The sequence below is a fragment of the Mchenga conophoros genome, linkage group LG3 (assembly GCF_057382185.1).
Source record: "Mchenga conophoros isolate Kocher_MC1m ecotype Shallow Benthic linkage group LG3, M_conophoros_male_GT1.1, whole genome shotgun sequence".
NCBI lineage: Eukaryota > Metazoa > Chordata > Actinopteri > Cichliformes > Cichlidae > Mchenga > Mchenga conophoros.
In genome coordinates, this window is record NC_140528.1 from 42585270 (window position 1) to 42612629 (window position 27360).

At 40.6% G+C, this 27360-nt stretch overlaps 1 protein-coding gene across 2 annotated transcripts; it reads left to right on the forward strand.

Moving 5' to 3' along the window:
• Positions 1-7451: 7451 nt before the first annotated feature.
• On the forward strand, positions 7452-24408 carry LOC146578786 (butyrophilin subfamily 2 member A1-like). Of its 2 annotated transcripts, none has more exons than XM_085269033.1 (3): positions 7452-7579; positions 22569-22913; positions 23152-24408. In XM_085269033.1, exons 1-3 carry the CDS (start codon positions 7513-7515, stop codon positions 23379-23381), a joined length of 642 nt encoding a protein of 213 aa, XP_085125159.1. In that variant the 5' UTR covers positions 7452-7512; the 3' UTR covers positions 23382-24408. The 2 variants fall into 2 exon arrangements, with proteins under 2 accessions (XP_085125159.1, XP_085125160.1); XM_085269034.1 differs by lacking the exon at positions 7452-7579 and adding an exon at positions 13370-13491.
• The last annotated feature ends 2952 nt before the right edge of the window (positions 24409-27360 follow it).

Below are 27360 nucleotides of genomic sequence, written 5' to 3' on the forward strand. Positions count from 1 at the left end.
ATCTCTTGATATATTTTTTGTCAGTAAATTATCTTTTAGAATTTTATTGACTGACATCTTTTTGCCCATGACTGAGACGGTTGGTCAGACCTAGAGTCTTTCTTCTGCTCTAAAAGAAACAAATAAATAAAAAGAAAAGAAAATGTGGAACATGCTCATCAGCTTAGCAGTGTCTACATATTTAATTCAGCTTCTCAATCCTGTAGTTTTAGCTGTTGTCTACAGGGTTTTGCTTATTGGTTGTTATTATAGGTGTGCTCTATCTCAGCAATGTGTCATTCTAGAATGATAAGTTTCAAGCTGGTCAAGTGCCTCTATGCACTTCATTAGTTTAGTTATTCTCCGTATTGTCTTCATCTCACATGTCATTACACTGAGTTTCAGCAAACCTTAAGCTTGATGCAGACTACTGCTTAACAATTATCCACCTCACATCATAACCGATTAAGGTGCCTCTTCATATTAATATTATGTCATTGTTAATATTATCCTTTGTCTTATATAACAGCAATAGCATATTATAATATTTTATCAGTGTGTACCACTATACTACTACTGAGCCAATTTGATAGTTAGATCATCTTATTCAGCAAACAGATAATTTAGAATTCATCCAATCTGCGGTCACATTTGTTCCCTCTGTTGCATGGCGGACCAGGCAGTTCTATTATAATATATTATTTATATTTTATTTTGTATCCATCAAGGGCTTCAGATGACCTGCAGAATCATCCTTTTCCCAAGGTGGAGACAGTTACCTTTTCACACACTGTCCTTGGCTGAACAGTGACACAGCCTTAATATACCTTATGTATTTTAGTAAAATATTTTCGTGTGAATTATTTGCTTTATATTCATTTTATACATGCTGGGCATGGTCATCATGCCAACTGTGTTTCATTGTTAATATCACTTTACAGGTTGTTATCCTTGCTATTATTAATTTCAAATACTCTAAAGATAATTTCTACTGTAATTTTCCCTTTGTTTATCTTTATTTCGTACTTTTTATATTTATATCTACTCAGTGGGGTCTGTTTTCAACCCTTTTAAACTACTTCAGACTACCTTGATCTCTAGTTTTCACTTAATAAGGGATTATTAAGTTCTTCCTGATATGGGTGGTGCTGCAGATGCGGCTGCAGGAATGAGTGATGGCTTTCTAAAAGGGTTGTGGGAACTGCACAGTGTCTCGTCTTCTGGTTTTACTAAACTGGTAGTTGAGTTCTATTCTTCTGACTGTTTATATTTTGTTTTCTTAAATCTCTCAGTTTACAGACACTGTTTTTGTCCGGCGTCTGGACTTTTCTTTTCTCACCACTGCTCGTCAGCAGGAGTGAGTTTTAATTTCACTTGCTTGATTACCCATCTTATTTATGTATTTACTTATTTTTGTTTAAGTAATATATACACAATACAGCTGCTATCACCTTCGCTGGTATTAGAGACGAGAGTGGTTGCTCACACGCCCTTCTACTTTCGGACTATTTCCAAAAGCGGTGTGAACTTTACGAGACGGAACTCGACCGTTCTCTCAACTCACCAGCACGTCAGTGAATAGCAGTAAAAGAAAAACACAGTAGGAGCAGCTCAGTCTCTTATTGGACCGTGAAAATTCAGCTTGCTCCGTTAATTAAAACAATACACACACATACATTCACATTCACACTTATTCGCGCAATCGGAACCCTTATCATAAGGGGAGCTGCCAGTCTTTCTGTAGACGAGCTACTTATTCCCTTGACCCAGCTGGGGGAGCTACCCAGAGCTCCAAACCTAACCCACAAGAGTGGGGAGCTTCCAGTCGACGAGCTCCAAGCTACCAGCCGACGAGCTACTTTAAACCCACAGAAGTGGGGAGCTTCCAGTCTCGACGAGCTACTTTCGCTATTTTAAATTCCCTGAATTTAAAATACGATTTTACGCAAGATTGTGTCAGTGTGTCTGTATCTACCTGGTCAGTGTCGCCGGGTCTGGTCCACCTCGATCGGGCCCCACCACCGTGGGTCGCTTTCTAAGAACGTTGGCCAAGACTCGAATTTAATGCCCTTGGTCTTTGACCACACACCTAGTGTGTGGGCTGTCGACAGACGAGCAACGTGGACTGGTCACGGAGATGGGACACGATGGAGGCGCTCCGGCTCCGAAGGACCAAGAAATGTTGGGGGAAAACTCTGTAAAAGACCCAGGAGAAATAAAGACACAATGAGACAAAGTTACTTTCTTTATCAAACGTGTACACGGGTGAGCTGCTAAGAACAACTCACACCATGCACAGTGGCTTGGTAATTTTTATAGGAAAGACAGTGAGAACAGGATAAGAAAATACAAAACAAATAAAATAAACAACTCCATATGTGGCGCTAGTCTCGTCAGCAGGGAGCTGGGAGAAGGCTGTGAGAGATAAAACAATCTAAAACAATATGTCCCAAAACAGTATGTCTTTGCTGAGAAAGTCTAAAAAGATAATTCTAAACTAATCTAACCATAGACAAAAGGGCATGCTTGCACATTTAAAAGAAGGTAAAGAAACATAGAAACATTTTTCCTGTAACAGACACACAATCTTGTTTTGATACATTTTAACTGCAGGATGAAAATAAACTGATTAAATAACATCAAATTGCTCCATCTTAACAGGTTACTGGCACCAGAATATTTAGTGGAACTGGTGCTTGTGTCCCAGTCAGTGTGTACATCCTGAGATGCTGCAGCCACAAACCTGTTCACTGTTCCCAGCTCACACTTAAAGACGACTGAATGTTTGCTGTGAGGACTCCTCGATCCTGGGACGACCTGCCTGAAGAAATCTGGCTCGCCTCATCAGTGTCGTCTTTTAAATCCTTGTTAAAGACTAATATATAAACTTTAACTCATCTTATTCATCCAGCTGTTGGAAGTTATTCACCACATGACGCTTTGAGTCTGTGTGGCTGTAGTTTGATTCAGAATTTACTCTTTGCTCTTTCACTCATCGTCTCTGGGAAGCACTCGTAACGATGGTTTGAAAAGTGACACAAACTTAAACATACAATAAAGTTTGATTGTGAGCAACAGATTTATGGTGTTTGTACTAAAAGAAGAGCAGCTGTACCTCTCAGCTCTGACTGTTTTTCCTTCTCTTTGACTGACGTCTTCAGTTCTCACTGCTGAGCCGACTGCAGCTGCATCTGCACAATAAAACACACACACAGGACGTCAGTGCACGATTGATTTTACCCAGAATCCTCTGCAGGAGAAAATGGAAGGTACTCATGTTTAGCTGGACAGAGAAAAGTTACAGGAAGTCGTGATGTCGCTCTGATGTTGTTCAGTTTGTCTTGTACAACATTTTTCTGAAGTCTCATATAAAGACGTCGCTTCTCTGTTTTCTTAACAAAGTGGATTTTCTACAACAGTTTCAATGATAAGAAACAAAATGAATGACATTAGTTATGGAGCCTTTGGTAACATATTCAGAGAACAAGATGGAAAAACAATCAGTTACAGGAGCAAACATCATGCTGGCTTGAACACATATTTGTTGTTGAAGCTTCTCAGTATTTGAATCATGAAGATTTGTTAGTGTTTTTTTAATGAGTTCATCTTTTAAACCATTTTAGCCTCGATTGTCCTGTTAAACACTATTTAAACTTCTGTCTCTATAATGCAACAAAGAGTCAAGTTTAGCCTCTCTGCTAACTTCAGGCTAAAAACACTGATGACCTCCAACGCTGCCCCTCAGCCTCCTGGTAGAGGCTCCTATGGACCCAGCAGGGTGACAACAACAGAAAGTGTGATAGATGCTATGTTGTGTCCTGCAGAGCAAATATTTCAGCCTTCATGAAGCAACCAGTTAAGTATTAAATCTTCTATATCAATAATTCATCTTTGACGTTACATTATTTATATCATTTCAATTATTCTTCATTTCACACATTTACATTGTTCTAAATATAATGTTTAAATAATTTTCATATTATTGAAATCAGGACTGTTCTGGTAAATTTACCTTGTAGATTTTCCTATATTAAAGTATTAAACCGTGTTCTTAATATAGTGTCATATTAATATATTTGGTACCATGTATTTACAGCATTTTAATATGTATGTTACATGAATCTATTTGCCATGTTTAACAGGATTAGGTGAGGACGGTTCAGGTAAGAATGCTGTGCTGACATTATAACAGAAGGGTCACAATCAGGGCAATATTTCTTCATCGTCTTGATGTCACTGTAGTGGCTACATTAATTTGTTACAGTTCTCTCTTTCTCTTATATTTCATATAACCACACTACAGATGGTCAAGCAACTGTTTTTATGCGTTGTCATTAGCAACAGCGATGGTAAAACCATGGCGTGGCTCAGCCGTCCACTTGTTTGTTTTCCACGTAAACCTTTCACAATAAAGCTCAAGATCCTGTTGAGACTTTCCAAAAAAAGAGCCGTCAGGTGTTAAAAAATAAACCTTAGACTCAAACGTTAGAACAGGCTTTTCCCCGCAGCACGCCGTGAAATAAATACTCAAAGAAAACGGCGGCTGTTACAAGTTATATCTAATAATGTATAGCTTCATGCATCAGTTAAAACTCACAACTCCAGGTACACGACGCCCAGCTGGAAAGACCTCACACACGTCGAGCTGCCCAAGATTCACAGAATTTACAGAAAATGTTACATTTTTGTGATTTATATCGTTGTCGGGACGATAGATGTCTTATATCGGGATATGAGATTTTGGTCATGTCGCACAGCCCTACCACACGCTGCATTCAGAAAGCCACTAGCATCATGGCTGACCCACATCACCCTCCCACCAACTGTTTACTCCATCAAGAAGACAACTCTGCAGCATCAGAGTACTAGCATAGTACTGGGTTTGCTGGTACTAGTTTACTGTATAGTGGTCACACAAACAAACACACCTGCTTCATCAGCAGCAGACAGTCTCTTTACTGTTGATACATTTATCCACAACTGTGTGAAAACAGCACATGTGGAGGTGCAGGGAGGGAAACCCCGGGTTAACTGAGTGAGTTGATAACGAGCTTCATATGACAGAATATCCTGATTACCAATGTTAGCATAAACCAATCTGAATAACAGAGATACACTCTGGGTATAATAAACCTGCTCTGTAGTGCAGGACCCAGGAGATCAGATTCTACTTACAGAGCAGACACAGCACAGATGTTTCCTTCATCGTCCTTCTCACTCATTTCAGCTTTTTCTCATTTCTGTCTCTGACACCAAGTAAAGTCGCCCTCTTCCTCTGAGTCTGTGGTTTTCTGTTGGTATAAAGAGAGTAGTGGTAAGAGAAACTATATTAAAAAACATAGAACTTAACACACTGCAGTGTGTTAAACAGTTTGAATTAAAACCAAGACCCTTAAAGACAGAAAAGGTTCATATTTTCATACATGCAAATAATGCATCTTGCAAAAAACAGCATTGCAATATGTATGAGCCGGTTTCTGATGAGGAGGACGATAGAGAGCATCAACCAGAGGACACAGACACATCTGATGAGTCTGATGAGGAGGTCACAAGTGCTAAAGCTGCTCCTGCTGAAATATACAAATGGCTCACATGGCACGGCATCAAACTGCACACTGGGCTCACCGGGTTTGCTGTGACAAGTATAAGTGTCTGTTTATGCCACTGACAAGAACGACATCATTGCTGTGACAAATCATGAAAGAAAAAAAGCCGATGGCAACATTTGGAATGAGACTGATGAGGAATAAGTGGATTCCCATGTTTTTGTCTCTGTAGTTTACAGATTCAGCTATTATAGCAGTGATACCTTGATTGGATCAAACCAGTCTGCAGGTTACACTCAGGACCAAACAAAATACTACATAACAAATACCTATAAAATACTTCCACCATTTTCAAACATTTCCAACGTCCCCACATTAAAAATAATAACCAATAATAATCCTATAAAAATAAATAAAATTCCCACATATTCTAATCGTACCTTACAATCCACTAGGAACCAATAAACTGTTTGTGGGCAGCAGGTGAGTAACAGTATCATTTGTCCTTGCTAACATGAATATTATACAACTTAACAGAGTTTGTGGTATTTTAAAATAGATCATTGTGTGCTTGTACATTGCAGAGGAACACTGTAGTGAAAAGGCGCAGGCAGACAACAAGCAAAACAAGCGCACCCACCGCTCGTGTAACTCAGCTGAAAACCTGACAATAAATAAAGGTTTTAACAGTCCTCCAATTACTGTTGCTTACTTCACTGCACAATAAGCCTGCACAATACAGTGAAGCTATAACATGAGAAAAATGTCCGTTAAAATATTTATTCCGTGGAGGTAGCTCGCCGTTATAAGGTCCTTGTCTGATCTTCAGAGGTGACAGCGTGGTCCCTTACCATGGAAAATGCTCCTTCTGGTTACACAAGCACAGCAATCCAGGCAAATATGAGACAGAAATCAGGGCAGCTTGTGATGCAAAAACCAGCTATTCATCGACTCTGCAGATTTACACAGGCGAGCCTGTGATTGGCACCCTATGGGAAATTTAGTGTTTCCAATGAACCTGTCCCCACTAAGTGCATGTCTTCAGTGCTAGGATTCTGACTTTGGAAAGGCCAGAGTAATACAGAAGTTTGTTTTTAACGCTATCATTTCTTTTTATTAAAAGCAGACATATGCACATGTATGAATGAGGAACACAGCACCCAATCTATCATTGTGAACTCTCCTACTAAACAGCAAAACCCAAAGTGACATTAAGCACATTCTATCTTTATTTTGCTTTATTTGTTGTTGTTGTTTTCCATTATCATTTATTTTAATAATTACCGTCATATGGGCCAGCAGTCTCTCATTTGAGTGAGAGAAAAACACTGCTAGGTGAACTACAATCACATCAGCAGGGAGAGAGTGACACTGCCAGCAGAAATCCATCTCATGTCTTGTCTTATGACTCTGACTGCAGTACACAATGAATTAAAAAATAAATACATAAATAATACTGCTACTGTAAGGCATAGACTCGGCCTCTATGTTAGCTTTACAAAATCACAGCATCGTGGGACATTTGCTGGGCAAAGCCAGGCTTCATGAAACACTAAAACATTTGAAGCATTTGTGTTGGAATTGCATCGAGGCTTCACAACAATGTGAAACCCTCTCAACAGTGACACCTGCTGGCCAACTTGACTATGACAGACCTAGATGAGGCTGTTCTGTGAAACTGTAATGCAGACCAGCCGTGCAAATTCCAAACAAAGTCAATTATTATACCAGACTGTCAGTAGGTTTTGCTAGGTTTATGGCCAACTGTTGAAATTAGTGATAAGAACAAGATTAATAGAACGAATCCAGTGGGGCTGTTTGTTGTTGCTGTTGGTCCAGCTCCTGACTAGGGGGCGGTAATGATGGCTGGTTTGCCAACCGAAGAAGAAGGAGGAGGCGGAAGAGGGAAGTACCTGTAAACATCGAGCACCCTTTTCTCTAGACTCTAGGAACTCTTATCGTCAGCTTCACAAATCACCAACACGACATGGGGGGTTCGGAATGGTTGTACTTTCTCCTCGGTATCCTCCGTGTCTGCTGTGCCTGGTCTGCAGGTGAGATTTCAGGCTTGTAGCAAACTATTGCTAATGTGTTTGTTAACGCGTGTATTACAGTTTTCTTCGACTGATTTGCATTGTCCGGGCCACGGTGGGAGCACAAGCCAGAGTACGGCACACTGCTGTTGTTTGTTTATAATCGCTAGCAGCCGATACTGGCTAACACCTGGTTAGCTACCAGCTAATCTGGTTAGCCGTGTGAAAAGAAGCGTGATTATTCATTCACAAGTTTCTACATTAAACGTAGCCCAACAATACGCCACACGGTCCCGCTAACCCGGAGTTAGCCGTGCGCAAACCGGTACCAATACATCAGCTAACAGAAACAGCTAACCTAGTCGTAGCCGAGCTACATTAAACAATGAATCAGAAATTCAAGTCGCTCTTGATGTTGGTTCTTTATTTTATAAAGCAGGGGTCACTAACAGGCGGACTGCGATCCGGGTCCGGAAACATAAGGACCCGAACCTACAGCCGTAACAGCGGCTCAGTTTTTCTGTTTTTGCGGTAGTAGCAGTGGCTTGAGAAACGCACAGACCAATTGGATGCGAGTTAAGCCATCCCACGTGATACCGGTAAGCGAATCAACCGTGCATTACAGGCGGTAAATACTGGGAAGCAAGTGACACATGAAAAATCAGAAAGAAAACAGATCGTGCCACATGTAGAAAGAAAGAGGGATAGACGAGTGCACCAGAGAAAGCTGAGAAAAACAGAACTGTTAACTGGAGAAAGAGAGAGAAAAATAAGGAGCAAATTGTGCTGTGCAAAAAAGAAAACCGGAGAGTGATAATAGAGCACTTAAGGTTCAGTAAATCCTGGGCTCCTTCAGATTTAATTGGTTGATCACACACCAAATGTGGTCCTGAAAGAGCAGTTTGACCTGGAGTACTCAAAGCACTCTTTACAACATGCCTCTTCACCCATTCACACCCACTCATACAAGCACTTGTAAACACAAGTGCAAACTAATCTACTAATCCACACACATTCACACTCCGATGAACGCATCGGAGGGCAATTTGGGGTTAGTATCTTGCCCAAGGATACTTGACATGCAGAGTGGGGAAGCCAAGGATCGAACCACCAACCTTCCGATCAGTAGCTGCTCTACCACCTGAGCCACAGCCACCCCAAATTTAGTATAATATAAAATTATAATTTAGTATAATATTATTATTTTGTGTCACTGTTTCACTAAAGTGTCACTACACAAAATGTTGCGATTCGGTTGTTACATTAATTTACTTTCCCCCCTCACTAATAGTCTTTACATAAGGTGAAATGAAATTTTGTCATCGGGTCCCAACAAGAATAACACCATTATAACATGACATGAAATATTTAGTTAATATTTAGTGCATTTAACAGTAGTGAGTGAGTGTAACAAATATGAGTGAGGAGTGCTTTTACCCAGATACTAACATGTTTAGTGAAGCTGCGGACAATGAAACTTTTGGAAATTTTAGGGTTTATGATTCTTTTGTAGATTTTTTTTCTAATACTCTTCAAAGTCCATCCATATTAAGGATTACTTGCATTGAAAAGTAAAAATTGTAACCTTGATTGAGCATTTCAGTCTGTGAACCACAAAACCTTACTTTCAAAATAGTGGTGATTTTAATTGTAGTACAGTGGTCCCTCGTTTATCGCAGGGGTTACGTTCCAAAAATAACCTGCAATAGGTGAAATCCGCAAAGTAGCAAACTTTAGATTTTACAGTTAGAATAGATGTTTTAAGGCTATAAAACCCCTCACTACACGCTTTACACACTTTTCTCAGACAGGCATGAACATTTTAACACTTTTCTTTTTCTTGTTTAAACACTCAAAGTTCAAACCTTCTTAGAAAAATAAGTCCAGTATTTTAGAATGAAACCAAAGACACCCGCGGTTGCCTTTGACGGCGCAAAACGTTTTGTCGACATTGTTGTATTTGTTGTGGAGAAAAACAAACATACATGTGGCACGGCTGCAGTAGAAGCCGACGCACTGGAGCTGCATCGGCTCATCACGTCGCTCTGCAAAAGTTGTACTGGGTCCTGAGCGGGAGTGTGGTTGTTGTCAGTGATGTGTGTGGCTGGAGTGCTGCAGCCGAGTGTGTACAGCACGCGTGGTGAAGTAAAGTATACTGAAAAGATTAAAATATCGTCGGGTCTGCCATGGATGTTACAATACAGTACAGCAGTTCAGAGTCACACTGCTAGCGATCAAGATTTAATTCAATTTTGACAAGATGAACACATTCTGTACTGTACAGGAGATACGGCACAAACAGCATGAAAATTTGCACCCCCAAAAAATCTGCAAAACAGCGAAGCTGCAAAAAGTGAACCGCGATATAGTGAGGGACCACTGTATAGTCTACAACTTGTTACAAAGTTATTTAAATATCAGGAAGCAACACATAAAGCTCCTCAATTGCAAATCTAATACCACAGCGATCAGCACTATGACTGTACTGATATATATTTGTAATTCAGACCATTTGAAATATGCACTTTGTGCTGATGTTACAAATCATGTCCTCAAATTAAAAAAATGCTGGCAGCTGCTAGTGCTGCCCTCTCAGCCTACTAGTATATGCACACATTGTATTAATGTGAAAGTCTCAGATTATTTCTTGAGCTTTCACATTAACAAGATTTTCTGAAAACTTGACCTCTGACCTTGAGGTGGAAGTCGCTGAAATTCAAACTCGTCTGATAAATTTATTAGACGCACCTATTGTATGAATTTCAAAATCCTAAATCTTCTTCGAATTATCAAATTCGCACTGGGTGTTCACAACCAAGTGATCAGTTGGTGATGAGAACACCTGCTGACCCATAATTCATTGCAACGGGCTGTCCAACCAACAGGCTGTCATGAAAACGATCAACATAATAAACAGAGTGGTAGAGATGATATAAATGCTATTTATAACTGCATTTTTATAACTGCCCTAACCACCTCATATTTATAGTTTTTAACAATAGTTTGTTAAATTGTTAAATTCACAGCTGAACATCACACTGCTGGTATAAAAAAAAATCTTTTTTTTTTTTGGTATTTAGATTTATATAAGCTCTTTATATAAGATTAGGGCTGCAGCTATAGATTATTTTAGTAATGAGTAATCAACTCTTCTATCAATTAATCAAGTAAACAGATAAGAGAAAAAACACAAGTCTTTGAGTGTTAAAGCTCCTAAATATATTTTTATTGCAGGACTGCTTTTAGGCACAAATGTGGGTGAAAGGCTTGCAATAGCATCATTTAACACAACAGCATGCGACAGAGCTGTGTGAAGTATCGACACAAAGAACTTGTGTCGAGGACTTTTTTTTAATAATCCAATTACTCAATGAATCACATGACTCTAACACAGATTCATTAAAAGCTGATTTTTCACAGACATTTATTTAGATTTGTTACAGATTCAGCAGAGAGAAGTTCATGTTTGCACACCGCTGATATAAAGACAACTCAGTTTCAGTAAAATCAGTATTACCAGAATTACTGAGGAGCAATAAGAGGGCCCTGCCTCTAAATACTCAGTGTGAGAACTGAGTTGAGCCAAAACTTGCACCAATAGCAGCTTTCAGACAGTTATTTAGGTACTTTTCAGACAAAGTACTTATTACTTGATCCAATAACATCCCTTTAGGGATAAGGAGACAGGTCGATGTCAGCAACTAACACAACAAGCATAAGACAATTTCTTTTGAAGGCGGGATAAATATTTATGTAATTTGCAGTAAATTGTGTGCCACAGGTTTTCAAATTCATATTCACTTGACGAGCTGACTAGTTTAAATATTCTCCTCCTGAAAGTGAAACTCTTACAAAAGCCAGAAAACCAGCTGCCACGATACAACAGTAGTCAAACTGACGCTGAGTACATCCAACAGCTTTTAAATGTCAAACAGGGCTGTGTGCTGCTGTTGATGTTAGTGAATCTGGCCCTAAATCTTCCCTTTAAGAATCCAAGCTAGAATCAAACGCCTCACGTCACACTACAATCTGACACCACAACATTTGCCATCACAGAAAAAGGAAACATGAGGTTTGTCTGTCGTCTGTAACTCTGAAATCTGAGTAGCTGCTGTTCTCACTCTGAACCATGAGACAAACAAGAGCATCTGCACCTCTTACCTTTGACTGTTTCTCTTCTCTCTCTTGATGATTTGTTGATGATTCGTCCATAATTGACATCCTCAGTTCCCCCTGCAGATCCACCAAGGTCTACACGATAAAGCACATACAGAGGATGTCAGTGCAGGTGACTCAGTCCTAATGACATCACTGCTGTTGTTTTAAATACAACACAAACTCAGTCACATTATTCAGTTGGGCTTCATCGGAGCTTATAAGCAGGACTCTGTTCAGGTGTGAGCCGTCTTGTTGCAGCACACCTGTGGTTCTGGCTGATGGTTGAGTGAAAGTGAATTTTCCTTTCTTTGGTTTAATATTAGAAAATGTTTGTTACCTCAGTAGTAGCATCGCACACATGTAATAATTACTGGTTATCTATTAGTCAGTAAAAATGTTTGTATGTTAAGATTAAGACTAGGATTATTACGTTTTCTTTTTTAGACATTTAAAAAAAAACAAATTTAAATGTCAGTCGTCCTTCATCCTGTCAAACTGACAAATAACCCAGAGTTGAGATGAAATTTTCATCTCAACTCTGTTTGCCGACAGTAGGAGGGTCTAAATTTTCCCCCTAGCATCTAACGTCTTTGCGTTTTCCTCCTTCTATTGTTGGGCCGTAACATAAACTGCCTTGAGGCAACTGCTGTTGTGATTTGGTGCTATATAAATAAAACTGAAATGAAATGAATCTAATCGTCATGTGCAATTGCTGTCTCATATTCTCCATAGAGAGATGAATGGTAAATCAGTAATGCCCAACTTTAGAAATCAATAAAAATAGGAGTTTAAACAACTTCAACGAATTACAAATATTTACTACAACTTTGTTAATGGTTCACTTGTTGTGAATTTGAAGACAATTCACAGACACACAGGAACGTACACGTAATGTTACAGTTTGTTTTTATATCAGATACTACAAATGATAAAGATCATTTGAAAGGATCTGAGTGTTAAAATAATAACTCTAGGTAGTTTATTTCACAATTTTATTTCAGGTTGATTAACACATCTAGGAGGAGTTAGGAACAGATACACATGCGTTACAATCGTTACAGTTTATTTTTCCTTTGTAAATCTGCCCCTCAGCTGCTTGGTCACACTGATTGGTGTACTGAAAATGTTTCACTGTTGTGTGAAACTGTGATGCAGACCAGTCCTGCACAATTCCAAACAAATACAATTATTATACCGGACTCTCAGTAATTTTTGCCAAATTTATGGGCAACTGTTGAAATTTGTGATAAGAACAAGATTAATAGACAGAGGGGCTTTTTTCTTTGTTTTGTGGTCCAGCTCCTCACTAGGGGGCAGTATTGATGCACCTCTAAGCTGGTTTGCCAACCGAAGAAGGAGGCGGCAAAACAAGGAAGTGCCTGTGCTTCAGAAGTGCCGGTCAACCGCGGTATCGAGCCTGCTTTCTCTACACCAGGCCTGCCCAATCCCAGTCCTCGAGAGCTACTATCCTGCAGCTTTTAGATGCATCCCTACTCCAACACAGCTGAATCAAATGGTTTGATCTCTTCAGCATGCCATCATGTTTGGCAAAGGCCTGATAACAAGCCATTCATTTGATTCAGGTGTGTGGGAACAAGGATGCATCTAAAAGCTGCAGGACGGTAGCTCTCAAGGACCGGGATTGGGCACCCCTGCTCTACACATTTATAACACTTATCTTCAGCTTCACAGAAGATACCAGTATGAGATGGGGGGTTCCGGAAAGCTGTACTTTTTCCTCGGTGTTCTCCATGTCTGCTATGCCTCGTCTGCAGGTGAGATTTCAGCCTTGAAGGCTAGCCTAGCCTAGCTTAGCCTAGCCGACACTACACTCTTGAATCTATGAATCAGAAATCAATTGGCTCTTGACGTTGGTTCTGTATTTTATAAAGCGGGCGTCTGCGATCCGGGTCCGGAACCACCAGATGTCCCATAAGGACCCGGACCTACAGCCGTAACAAGAAACCAGAGTGTGGCAGCTTTTCTTGTTTTACAGTATTAGCAGTGGCTTGACAAACGCAAAGCAAATTATTCTGTGCAAAAAGGAAAACGGACAATAATAATAGAGCACTTATGGTCTGAAATCCTGGGCCCCTCCCGAGAGTGACTGCAGTTAGTTCAAATCCAGTCTGACTGTTTGCAGATTGTTGCCTCCTTTCAGGCGAGATGAGCCCTCTTGATCAATTTATTTAGTATCATTTTAGTATTTGGTGTCACTGTATCACTTTTACCCAGATACTAACATGTTTAGTAAAGCTGAGGACAACGAAACGTGTTACAGCAGTGAAAAATGTTTTGGAAATTTGAGGGTTTATGTTTCTTTTGTAGATTTCATTTGTAAGAGTCTTCACAGTCCATCCAATATTAAGGATTACTTGTGTTGTAAAATACAAATTGTAACCGCAGTTGAGCATTTGAGTCTGTGAACCACAAAGTTACAGATTCATCAGAGAGAAGTCGCTCGCTCTTTGCACACCGCTGATATAAAGACAACTCGGCTCATTTCTGCTCCGTTTCAGTAAAATCCGTATTACTGACGAGCAATAAGAGGCCCTGCCTCTAAACACTCAGTGTGAGGACTGAGTTGAGCCAAAGCAGCTTTAAAATGCTTGTGCAAAGAACCATTACTCTATCTGGTAATGTTCCTCCCTCCTTTTAGGGATAAGGAGCAAGACAATTTTTTGTGGGGGGGCTAAGTTTATACAATTTGCAATGAGTTGTGTGCCACAGGCTTTCAAATTCATATTTATGTGACTAGTTTAAATATTCTCCTTCTGAAACTCTTACAAACACCATAAAACCAGCTGAAACAATACAACAGTCAAACTGACGCTGAGTACATCCAGCAGCTTTTTAATCTCAGACAAGGCTTTGTGCTGCTGTAGATGTTAGTGAATCTGGCCCCAAATCTTCCTTTAAGAATTCAAGTTAGAATCAAAGGCCTGACATCACACTACAATCTGACACCACAGCTTTTGGCCATCACAGAAAAAGGAAACACGAGTTCTGTCCATCGTCTGTAACTCTGAAATCTGAACCATGAGACAAACAAGAGCATCTCTACCTCTCAGCTCGGACTCTCTTTCTTCTCTCTGATGATGATGATTCGTCCATGACGGACGTCCTCAGTTCTTCCTGCAGATCCACCACCGTCTACACAACAAAGCACATACAGATGACGTCAGTGCAGCAGGCACAGTCCTACTGATACTGCTGCTGCTGTTTTAATTATAACACAAAAATCAGTCACATTATTCAATCTGGCCTAATCAAAGTTCAGCACGCTGTTCAGGTGTGAGTCCTCTTATTGGAGCACACCGGCTGATGTTTGAGTGAAAGGGAATTTTCCTTTCTTTAGTTTAATATTAGAAAATGTTTGTTACCTCAATAGTAGCATCACACACCATCTTATACTTTCTGGTTATCTATTAGTCAGTAAAAATGTTTGCTGTATGTTAAGATTAAGACTAGGATTATTATATTTTCTTTTTTATACATTAAAAAAACTTCAATGTCAGTCGGCCTTCATCCTGTCAAGCTGACAAATAACCCAGAGTTGAGTCGATTTTTTCCTCTGAACTCAGTAGTCCTGCAGGCCTGAAGCAGGATTTGCTCTAACCTCAGAGTTAACTACAAAAGGTCATTCACTGCTTACCAGCATATATTCAAATCATTTGTCGTTTGATAACTTCAAACAGCTACAACAGCAGTTTCCTAAAGGCATTCTTGAAGGCTTTGTAAAGTAAGACCCTAAAATAGTATCATCAACACGGTAACTTGTGCTGTGAACTGTTCTAGAATCAGTTACGTTCTAGATTATAGATCAACAGGGATTGAAATCATCGCCTCCTGACCAATCAGTTCTCCAAAAGTTAGCGCCACTATTCCTGGAAGATCCCTTGGACCACTTTGTAGACCACTGGGTATGAACCTCTGACATCTCCGCGTTTTCTTCATAGTTTTTATTTTTATTTTTTTTAATTCTCTTTCTGATGGCTGCAAACAAACGTCCTCCTGCCCCGAAACAATCTACCTTACAAAACTCATATACTCATATTTTTCAGACTTTAAGGTGCATTTGAAAACCTTTCATTTTCTCAAAAATCGACAGTGCACCTTATAATCCAGTGCGTCTTATGTTCTCGTTGTGCTTACTGATGTCGAATCAATTTTATGGTAAGCTAAGAAGCCGCACTGCTTGATGTATTGTCGGTACAGTACGGTTACTGTAGTCAGAAGTGTCGTAGAGTAATACGTACTGCGCGTCAACATAATATTACCGTATTGTGTGTGCATAATGGACCCTAAACTGGGGCTTGTTGAGAGAAATGTGTACGAAGTAGATTTCAAACTGAAGACACTGATTGGTGTACTGGCAGCTAAATGTTTAACCACTTGGTGCGCTCTCAGTGCTGGTGTTTAGTTCTAAGTTGATGGCTGATTGTTGAAGCTTACTATCCTGAGGAAGGAGACGTGGAAATCATTGTTGTTTGCTCCAGATCAAAGTGATTAATGTGACTGATTGAACAGACATTCTTGGTGTGTGTTCAATGTTTCCAGCAGTGGGAAAGAGACTTAACAGCAGATTAGAATCAAGGAGAACAACATTTGTACATTTTCTAAATCACCAAATTAGGGTTTGGGAATGGATGTAAAGTTTAAAAATAAAAACATAATCCACGTATAAGTTTGATACGAGGTCAGCAAGTACAGTGTAGGTGTCCTGTTTTGGGATCATCATACGTTAATGCATTTAGAATAACAAGACTATGCAAATTGTTGTTAAAAGCTACGGATCACAGAAACACAAAGACTTTAGAGCCTATTAAAAACACACTCCTACTCTCTGTGCAGAGGTCCAAGGGATCTTCTGGGAATGGTGACACTATTTTCTGGAGAACTGATTGTTCAGTAGGTAGTGATCTCATACCCGTTCATCTCTAATCTGGATCTGAACCTGCCAAGTTAAGAAGATTTAAGGAGCGAACCATTTACATTGTAAAGATGGGTGACCAACATGTACACCCTCAGTCCTACAGAGCAAATCATTTCTATTCAGCCTGATTTGTTTTTCGTTTCTTCTCCTCCATCTTCAGTTATCAGGAGAGCAGACAGTCAAAGTACAAGAATTCAAACAAACACAGAGATTCTACTTACAGAGCAGACACAGCACAGATGTTTCCTTCATTGTCCTTCTCACTCATTTCAGCTTTTTGTCATTTCTGTCACTGACGCCAAGTAAAGCCGCCCTCTTCCTCAGAGCATGAGCCGTTCTGTTGGTACAAAAACAGTGTTGGTGAGATAAACTATATAAAAGATTTAAAAAAAACTCGCTCTTGTCTTTTGTCCGCCAACCCCATGTCAGACTTCTGGAGTAAACGCCCACTTCACAAAGTGAACAGACCGGCTAATGCTCATCGAGTTGTTGCACTCTCAGTTTCTTTGTTCTTCTAATCGCACCATCCTTGGACATTTATTACACTGATCGTTGGATCCTCTGAATCCCACCACAAGATGGGGAATAACTCTCTCTTATTCGGCCTGATTCTCTGTGTCTTACTTCCCTTGTTTAGAGTTGAGATCCCTTGAAGCAACTACACTCAACAAAAATATAAACGCAAAACCTTTGTTACTGCTCCCATTCCCCATGGGATGGACGTAGAGACCTAAAATTCATTCCAGATACACAATATAACCATCCTTCCCAAACAGTGGTCACAAATCAGTCCAAATGTGTGGTAGTGGGCACATCTGCCATATTGAGATAATCCATCCCACCTCACAGGTGTGCCACATCAGGATGCTGATCTGACATCATGAGTAGTGCACAGGTGTACCTCAGACTGCCCACAACAAAAGGCCACCCTGGAATGTGCAGTTTTGTCTCACAGCAAAATGCCACAGATGCCACAAGCAATGAGGGAGCGTGCAATTGGCATGCTGACAGCAGGAATGTCAACCAGATCTGTCGCCCGTGCATTGAATGTTCACTTCTCAACCATAAGCCGTCTCCACAGGCGTTTCAGAGAATATGGCAGCACATCCAACCGGCCTCACAACCGCAGACCTCGTGTAACCACACCAGCCCAGGACCTCCACATCCAGCAGGTTCACCTCCAAGATCGTCTGAGACCAGCCACCCAGACAGCTGCTGGAACAATTGGTTTGCACAACCAAACAATTTCTGCAACAACTGTCAGAAACCGTCTCAGGGACGCTCAACTGCATGCCCGTCGTCCTCATCGGGGTCTTGACCTGACTCCAGCTCGTCGCCGTAACAGACTTGTGTGGGCAAATGCTCACATTCGATGGCGTCTGGCACGTTGGAGAGGTGTGCGCTTCACGGATGAATCATGGTTCACATTGTTCAGGGCAGATGGCAGCTGAGAATGTCCCAGTTCTTGCATGGCCAGCATACTCACCGGACATGTCACCCATTGAGCATGTTCGGGATGTGCTTGACCGGCGTATACGTGTACCAGTTCCCACAAATATCCAACAACCTCGCACAGCCATTGAAGTGGAGTGGACCAACATTCCACAGGCCACAATTGACAATCTGATAGACTCCATGCGACGATGTGTTGCACTGCATGAGGCAAATGGTGGTCACACCAGATACTGACCGGTTCTGGGTCCCCAGACCCCCAATAGCGCAAAAAACTGCACATTCCAGGGTGGCCTTTTGTTGTGGGCAGTCTGTGGTACACCTGTGCACTACTCATGATGTCAGATCAGCATCCTGATGTGGCACACCTGTGAGGTGGGATGGATTATCTCAATATGGCAGCGAGGGAAGAGACGGGGGTGATGTCTCCCGAGAAGGACACCTTACACACCATCTCTCCTTCCTGTAATCACTGTAAATGTGAGATTTGACATGATTGAGGAGCTAATGACGCTAACCCGGTCACAGTGGCAGTACCCCGACACTGCCCGGTACTACCTCTGTGAGTAGGCTGCCCGGCTTCCAGCTGGGGGGTCACATACTAGGTGAAGGTCACATACTAGGTGAAGGTGGACCGTGTCGAGTCCACTGATGTGTGATTAAAGCATTCCTGATATTAAAAAAGGGCTCTCGGAGATTGCGTTTGCAGTCTGCTGACCAGAGTGGAGAAAGTCACAGGATGCCTCGACACACGCTAACAGCCAGCCGCCCAATGTATCTGCTGCAGAGTAATTCTTTCACAGCGGTGTGCCCAGGGTTACACTATCTGTCGTTCACAAACACTGCGAGTCCCCCTCCTTTCCTCTCACTGCTGGCTCTCGTCCTGTCCGCCCGCAGCATCTGAAAACCGGGCAGCTCCCCACTCATGTCCGGAGTTTGCGGTGTTAGCCAGGACTCCGTTAGCATCATAATGCTACACTGCGGTAGCGCAGCGCTAATAGCTGATCCCTCAAGTAAACAAGCGACCCATGCGCCACACAGTTAAGGTCTTGTTTTAGAAAAAGCATTTCGTCGTTTGCTTGTTTGATCATGCTTTAAACATATCAAAATGCATAGTGGGTAACAAGCACTGGTACCGAATAGGCAATCACTTAGCAGCAAGGTGCATCGGTGATGCATTAGTGTGGTCTGCACTTCCTCTTCTTTGATTGGGTGAAATGAGTTGAAAGTAATTGGATGAGGGAACCATGGGGAGTGCCCTGCATAATTTCAATAAAACGCCATTTTAAACGCCGTTACAGCTGGCACAGAATGCCGTAAAAAACGCAGTTTTTTTTCATCTTTGAACGGCGTTTTCTTCCAAGTGGCGGAAAAAAATGGCGTTTCCGTCTGTCTTTGAACGTCACTCGGATGGTGCGTCCAGGGTGCCATGTGAGAGTCGGAAAAAACGGCGTTTGTCGGAACAGAACGCCGTTTTTTCCGGCGTTTTAAATAATTAAACTGCGTTTTTTAAGCCATTTGTTAACCAAACAGGTTAGAAATGTGGCGATTTTTGGCACTAATGGCTTGCCATAGAGGCGGTGCTGCCGTGGGCACCTCACCCGTGCTAAAGCTCAGCCATCCCAACAACAGACTGTTCTCTCTGTTGAGGTCAGGAAAGCGATTCCGCTCCCTGAAGACCAACACAGAGAGACTTGGCAACACTGCTGCACTGTGGGGGAGGATTAGCATGTGTAACTCAGTAACATGAGGAGGTTTTATGCTTAAAACAGCCATTATAACTAAAGTGATACACAACAGGCTAGCAGAGGAAGACTAAAAAAGAGTTTTAACATGTTTGTCAGCCACGTGATCAAAATTACAACTATAAAAAAAACTGTTTGTGTAGTAAATAAGCTTTAACACGTCAGTGGCCTGTTCAGAAACACGGAAAATACGGTCAGTAAAAGACTGATATATGCTAATAGATGACTTTCATCCAAACAGATTACCTCTGTGTAGCTACAGCACTAAAGAGGGGACACTTACTCTTAGCGCTAGGTCACAACTTATTTCAAATACTTTAAGGATTATAATGTACAAATCCTTCAAATGTTACTCAGGATCAGGACAAAGGTTGTAGATTGTAAACGAGCACCAACGGCCGAGTAACAGCAGAGCCGCCGCCATCTTAGTTCCCTCAGCGCATTTTCAAATTCAAAACCAGGCCTTAAACACAGGCTGCTTTTACTGTGTGCATGTATGTGTATATGTAATAAATATATAATCTGTTAGATATATAGTTATAGAAAGGGGTATTATCTTTTAATAGTACAGCACCTCCTCTGTGACTCATCGGGGGTCAGTAAATATTTTTAAGCTGCGTAAGCACAGACGGGTTTTTCCGCCTCCGCCTTACTGAAAGATATTTCTAATGAAGAGAGAAGATGATGAATCTCCAGATACTGTTTCACCATCTCCCGGACCTGGTTAAGATCCTGTTAAAAGCTTTAGTTTGGGTCGACCGTTTTGACCATAATAATAATAACTTTATTTATAAAGCGCTTTCAAACAAAGTGCTGTACAACTGTTTAAAACTAAAGAGATAAAAAATAATAATAATAATAATAAACCATGAAGGTAAACGGACTAAATAATATATGAATCCAGTGAACAGGGTGTCTGTCTCGGGTTCAGCTGCTCGGCGCTTTATTTATTTATTCTTTAAATCGTGTTTTCAGCACAGACCGCTCCGTGATCGCCACTGCGACAAACGATCTAATGCTAACGCCGAGCTTCTAATAACTTTGCAATACATGTATTTCATATGTGTGTATAAAAAAGAATAAATGTGACACTTACAGCAAATACACAGTAAATCCACCGTAGTCTGTCTGTTTGAGCCTGCATTGTATCGGCGGAACCGCCACACAGTCTGTCCGCAGGCGCCTGCGAGGGTAAGTACAGACTATGTGGGTGGAGAAACAGTGACGTGTACAGAGGGGGAAAAAAAACAAAAAACAACCTCTGCCTGACTTGTACCTGATGACTCTTCTATGTTTTCAGTGCTTTGAGCAACACTTGACTTTTGATATGTGTGCACCTTACACTTTATTTACACATTTACAAACACGCGAATGTCCCCGCTACAGTACTGTCACTGTGGTTTGCAGAGACGGTCCTAGGCTATTGGGTGCCCTGGGCGAACTTCAGCCCAGCAGCTGGAGAAATAGGTGCACCAAGGGACCTCATACTCACTTTTTCATATATGTGTGTGTTAGAGTTTAGAAAACACATGGGCACAAATTGCTAGTCTGGCGTTTTTATGTTTCTTGGTTTGTTTTTATTTTGCTTTATTTTGCAAGCTGGTCATTAGATGCTAAGGAGCTTGGAAAGAAAAGCGTCTGGACGCTTTTCTTTCCAAGCTCCTTAGTCTACGATGACCTGGATAACTGTGAACCTTCAGACTTATCCGGTTGTTCAGTCTGACGTCACTAGCCGTGTCTGGGTCTAAACTCCGCTGCAGGTCCATATATCAAACGATCACTATGGCATTACTGAGAGTTGAAAAACTGTCTAAAGTCTTTCATCTTTAATAAAATGATCAGCGTTCTGCTCTACCAGGTGTAACAATTGAGTTTAACATCCAGGCATCTATGAAAACGGAATTTATGACATTTAACGGAGTTAGAAGTTAGCAGGGAGTTAGCTCGCTAGCTTCTATCTAAATACAATATAGCATGTCCTGACTGCGGGGTTTTGGAAACAAATTAAAACGTACAGCTCTGCTATCACTTCCAGCATAAATGAAGACAGAAAACTAAACAGCAGTGACGTTTGTAGGGTTACTGAAGTTTGGCTAGCTGGTATATAATGATGTGCTACGTGACCGCTAGCGACACAGCTATGTTAGCATAATATAAACAAGCTAACTTTTTTTTCCACTCGATAAAAGTTAACGTGAGTGTTCTCGGTGGTCAGGAACAAATGTAATCGCATGGCAGGATGCTGTAAAAGGACCAAACTTCAGCCAGGAGAACAACTGAGATAATCCATCCACAATACGAGGTTAGTCATTCATATACTGCTGCATGGGCTGGGCTGTAGTTACATCCTAAGGTTTTAAAAACTGAGCTTAAATAAATGATTAGCGGTAATAAAAGCCGAGGGAGGTCAACAGTGATCACTGACTGTTTTAGGAGCTTTTTCGAGATTAAGTAGAAGAAAATACATAACATTAAACATGTTAACAACACAAAAGCCATATTAAACGCAGACTACTTTAGGCCCGGAAGTAGGATTCGTCGCGTCATCACTGAACAACCGGATTAGATGCTGCTCCAGCCAGTCAGAGAATACACCGCTGCTCCGCCCCTCTCCTCCCTATGCAGCAAGCAGCAGGTGCACCTCGCAAATAGGCAATAGAAAACTGAACAGTTGTACTTTGAACTTAAACCTCTCTGCTCTGTGTTGTTTCCTCTTCAGACCAGGAAACCATCACAGCTGAGTCTGGACAGAACGTCACTCTGACATGTGGAGCTCCAAACAACAACGGTGACATTGTAGAGTGGAGCAGAACAGACCTGAGAGATACATTTGTCTTTGTCTTTGTGTTGAAAAACAAGAAGCCCAAAGAAGATGTTCAGGACCCATCCTTTAAGAACCGTGTGGCACTGCAGGACAAAGATATGAAGGATGGAAATGTGTCTGTGATTCTGTACAATGTGACGGCTGCTGATAATGGAACATATGAGTGTCGCATCATTGAGGCAGGAACAGCCTCATATGCCCTCATCAGCAGCATCACACTGAGTGTTGTTGATCCTCCAGGTGAGTGAGTAGAGTTGAGTGTGTGTGTGATCAGAGGTGAAGCTGCTTCCTGGTTGTTGATGTTTGTTTCTAAAGATGTTGTTGATGAGACTTTGTAGAAAGCAGCTGGTCTGAGTGATGTGATCAGAGTGCAGTAGATAATGTCTGACAGCAGTTTGAAGAGGAAATGGATTCTGTTCTGTTCTTCACTCATCACCTACCTGACAGCTGACACCTCACACCTGTTTCTCACCTGCAGGTCAACAAGGAGGACACACAGAGGATGGAGGGAAGGAGGATGGAGGGAAGGAGGATGGAGGGAAGGAGGATGGATCTGTTGGACTGAACGTTGGTCTTCCAGTTGGGGTTATTGTTGTTGCTGCTGTTGTTGGTTTGATCTACAGAAAACTTAAACAACGTAACCAGGGTACATACGAGCCTCCAGTTGAATTTCAGCCTGTTGGAAATGTCTCAGTGTTTTCCAGCTGATCTGAGACTCCTGCTGTTACAGAGGTGACACTGAGCATTCAGGGTAAAGCCATTTGTGGTTTTTCAATCATGTAAGTGAAACAGGAGCAAACTGAAATGTCACACATGCCATCAAGAAGTGGCAAAAAAGAGTTTTATGGATTTTAAATGTTCTTTTAATTTTAATCCAGGAAACCTTTTCAGGTTTTATGTTTAAACGTCCATTATAGAGTTGGTTTTTATGGGTAATAGAAAAATAGTTCATGTGAGGGAAGCAGACTCAAGTGTCACACTTATCATCAAAAAGTGCCAAAAAAGATTTTTATGAATTTTTTTCATTTACTTTTTCTTTAGTGCAAAACTTCAACAAAAAAATCGAGTGTTTCATGTTTAGACATCCATTACAGAGTTGTTGTTCTTTAAGTAGTAGAAAAAAGGTTCAGTAAGTTTAGTATTATAAAAGTCTGAACTTATTATAAAACAAATGTAAATCAGGTTACTAATACCAACCAAGTTCTGTTTGTATGTATATATACGATATTTAGTTGTATGTTAGACTAAACGTCTCTTTATCCTGTGAGCTGTAGCTGCCACTTCCTGTTCTCGACCTCCTGCTGAGCTAACATCTCTTGTGATTAGGTAGAGGATTATTAGGGGGTCCATGTCCCTCTTGAGGGGACACTCCCACAGGGCTTAAATCTGGGACTCTGAAACCTCTTCAAGCAACTTAAAGAGGTCCAGACACATTTTTCTTTCCAAGCTCCTTAGACTACGATGGCCTAGATGACTGAGAGCCTTCACAGACAATGTCTGTTTAACTTTACTTTTAATATCACACCACCTGCTGCTTCACTTTAAACAGATAAAACACTCATCTTTACATCACAGAAGCTTCTGTTTATTAAATACACTTTTAAGCACTGCCCACACTTCTTAACTCTGTTATTGCACACTGTATTCAATGTATTTATTCCTATGAATAGGAATCTTTTTTAGTTTTGTTTCTGTTTTTATCAAAAGGGTTCTGATCTATTTGCTCAGTCCATGCAGTTTTCAGGGACTTGATTCATTTTTTTTTTACTGTAAAAGTGCCTTCAGGTGGTGGTTGTTGTTTCCTGGTACTTCATGAATAGAGTCCCAAAAGTTGATTCTGTTCATCTGGACGTAGTTTTCAGTGGGAGAAACGTTTCGTCACTCATCCAAGTGACTTCTTCAGTCTCAGCTGACTGCAGGTTTCCCCAATCTTATAAACAGTACCTTGACACATTTGCATAATGACTGAAACTAGCACCACTGGTGGATGATTGAGGATGCATCAAGATGTTTGTGGATTTTTTCTGTTAAATCAGCTTTTTATTCTTCTTATTAAGAATCAAACTTCAGTCAAATGACCACAACCTTCCACCAGGGGGAACTTTAACATAAACAGATATTTCGTCTGTATGATTGCAAGACAAGCCAACACATTGTACACTAAGACAGTTTATTGGTGCTGTTATCTTCTTTTACATGGAAAAATGTTTGTATTAAAATAAAAATTTCTATTCAAAATATGAATTTGTATTGTATTAATTCATCTCTCAAATCCATCTGTTGATATAATTACTTTATTGCATCTGCACCTTAAAATTAAATGTTCATATCCAGATATTAAATCATGTTCATCTCCCAGTGACACATACAGCTGTGAACACTTACAGGCAACATCACATTCATAATTCATTCATTCTCCTCTAAACTTTAAATTAAATACATTTTTCTTCATGTGGTTCTTTGTTCTGAGTCACTTTATAAATCTGCATCATGCTTTCATTTTACTCTTACTGTATGAAAACATGCTGTGAGCACTTTAGTTATGACTCTCCGCTCTACCAGTATGAAGTTATTTGCTTATTTTACTGATGAACTTTCTGAAAACAGTTGTCTGCTTTAAGTCTGTGACTCACATGAACTTTGTTATCTGCTCTGAAGAGGACTGAAGTGTGTTTGTGTTCACCACAAGTCAATGCTTCCATCATCCATTGTCGTGTTTGTACTAAAAGAAGAGCAGCTGTACCTCTCAGCTCTGACTGTTTTTCCTTCTCTTTGACTGACGTCTTCAGTTCTCACTGCTGAGCCGACTGCAGCTGCATCTGCACAATAAAACACACATACAGGACGTCAGTGCACGATTGACTTTACCCAGAATCCTCTGCAGGAGAAAATGGAAGGTACTCGTGTTTAGCTGGACAGAGAAAAGTTACAGGAAGTCGTGATGTCGCTCTGATGTTGTTCAGTTTGTCCTGTACAACATTTTTCTGAAGTCTCATATAAAGACGTCGCTTCTCTGTTTTCTTAACAAAGTGGATTTTCTACAACAGTTTCAATGATAAGAAACAAAATGAATGACATTAGTTATGGAGCCTTTGGTAAATATTCAGAGAACAAGATGGAAAAACAATCAGTTACAGGAGCAAACATCATGCTGGCTTGAACACATATTTGTTGTTGAAGCTTCTCAGTATTTGAAACATGAAGATTTGTTAGTGTTTTTTAATGAGTTCATCTTTTAAACCATTTTAGCCTCGATTGTCCTGTTAAACACTATTTAAACTTCTGTCTCTATAATGCAACAAAGAGTCAAGTTTAGCCTCTCTGCTAACTTCAGGCTAAAAACACTGATGACCTCCAACGCTGCCCCTCAGCCTCCTGGTAGAGGCTCCTATGGACCCAGCAGGGTGACAACAACACCCCATCAAAGGGACAAAGACACTGAGCAGCATGCAAAGAAGCCCACTCACTATAAACATCATGTAAGAAATAAGAACTACAATGGGATCATTGATGGAGCTGGACTGTTGTCAGAGTGCAGCTTAGAGGAGATTCTGAGTTTAGCAAATCCTCCTCATGGCTTAAAAAGTCTAACAAGTGTTAAGATTTCCTGTGAATATTACTGTGAACACTGACACGCTCACCTGTTTTCAGTGCAGCTCACTTTGTTATTGTTACTCATATAGAATTAAATAAAGTCTTCCAATAAAAAGTGTAAATATAGACTTTAATTAGCCAGTTTGTTATGCTGCACCGAACAAACACACTACTCTCACATCTGGTGTGACGGGACACGAGCTCCAGCTCAACCTCTGACTTTACTGATGAACGAGTGAAAGTGAATTCCTTTGTTTAGTTTATTATTAGAATATGTTTGTTTGTTAGAATGTTTTAACGTTGTTGTTGTAGCAGTGCCGTCTGCTTCTTTGTTTTACATATGAACCTTTCACAATAAAGCTCAAGATCCTATTGAGACTTTTCAAAAAAAGTTACATTTCTTTATTGCAGGGAGGGAAACTCCGGGTTAACTGAGTGAGTTGATAACGAGCTTCATATGACAGAATATCCTGATTACCAATGTTAGTGTAAACTAATCTGAATAACAGAAATATACACTGGGTATAATAAACCTGCTCTGTAGTGCAGGAGATTCTACTTACAGAGCAGACACAGCACAGATGTTTCCTTCATCGTCCTTCTCACTCATTTCAGCTTTTTCTCATTTCTGTCTCTGACACCAAGTAAATCCTCCGTCGTCAGAGTGCATGGTTTACTATGGGTAAAAAATAGGGTTGGTAAAAAAATTATTTTAAACATATATCACACTGTAGTGCCATTTTATATTCTTAAAAAGACTTTTGAATTAAACGCTGTTGCTTAAAAGATGCTACAGAAAAAACAGAAGACCAGAAAACATGAGTAGTGTATAAAACATCCACTGTGACCAATAACCTAAAATAGATTTAAATAAAAATTGCTTAAAGATAATCTGATTTTATTCTCCGTATGAGATTATCTACTGTTAGTAAAGATTTCAACACTGAATAATTGTCAGATATGGGGGGGTTTTGGTCAAGTTACAGCTGAAAAATATTTCAAAACGGAGGAACAACCAAGTCAGGCGGGTGTAAAATGTAGGCAGCAGCAGCAGGTGGGAGGGTCAAAGGAGCGGAAAAACCACACCTTCAAG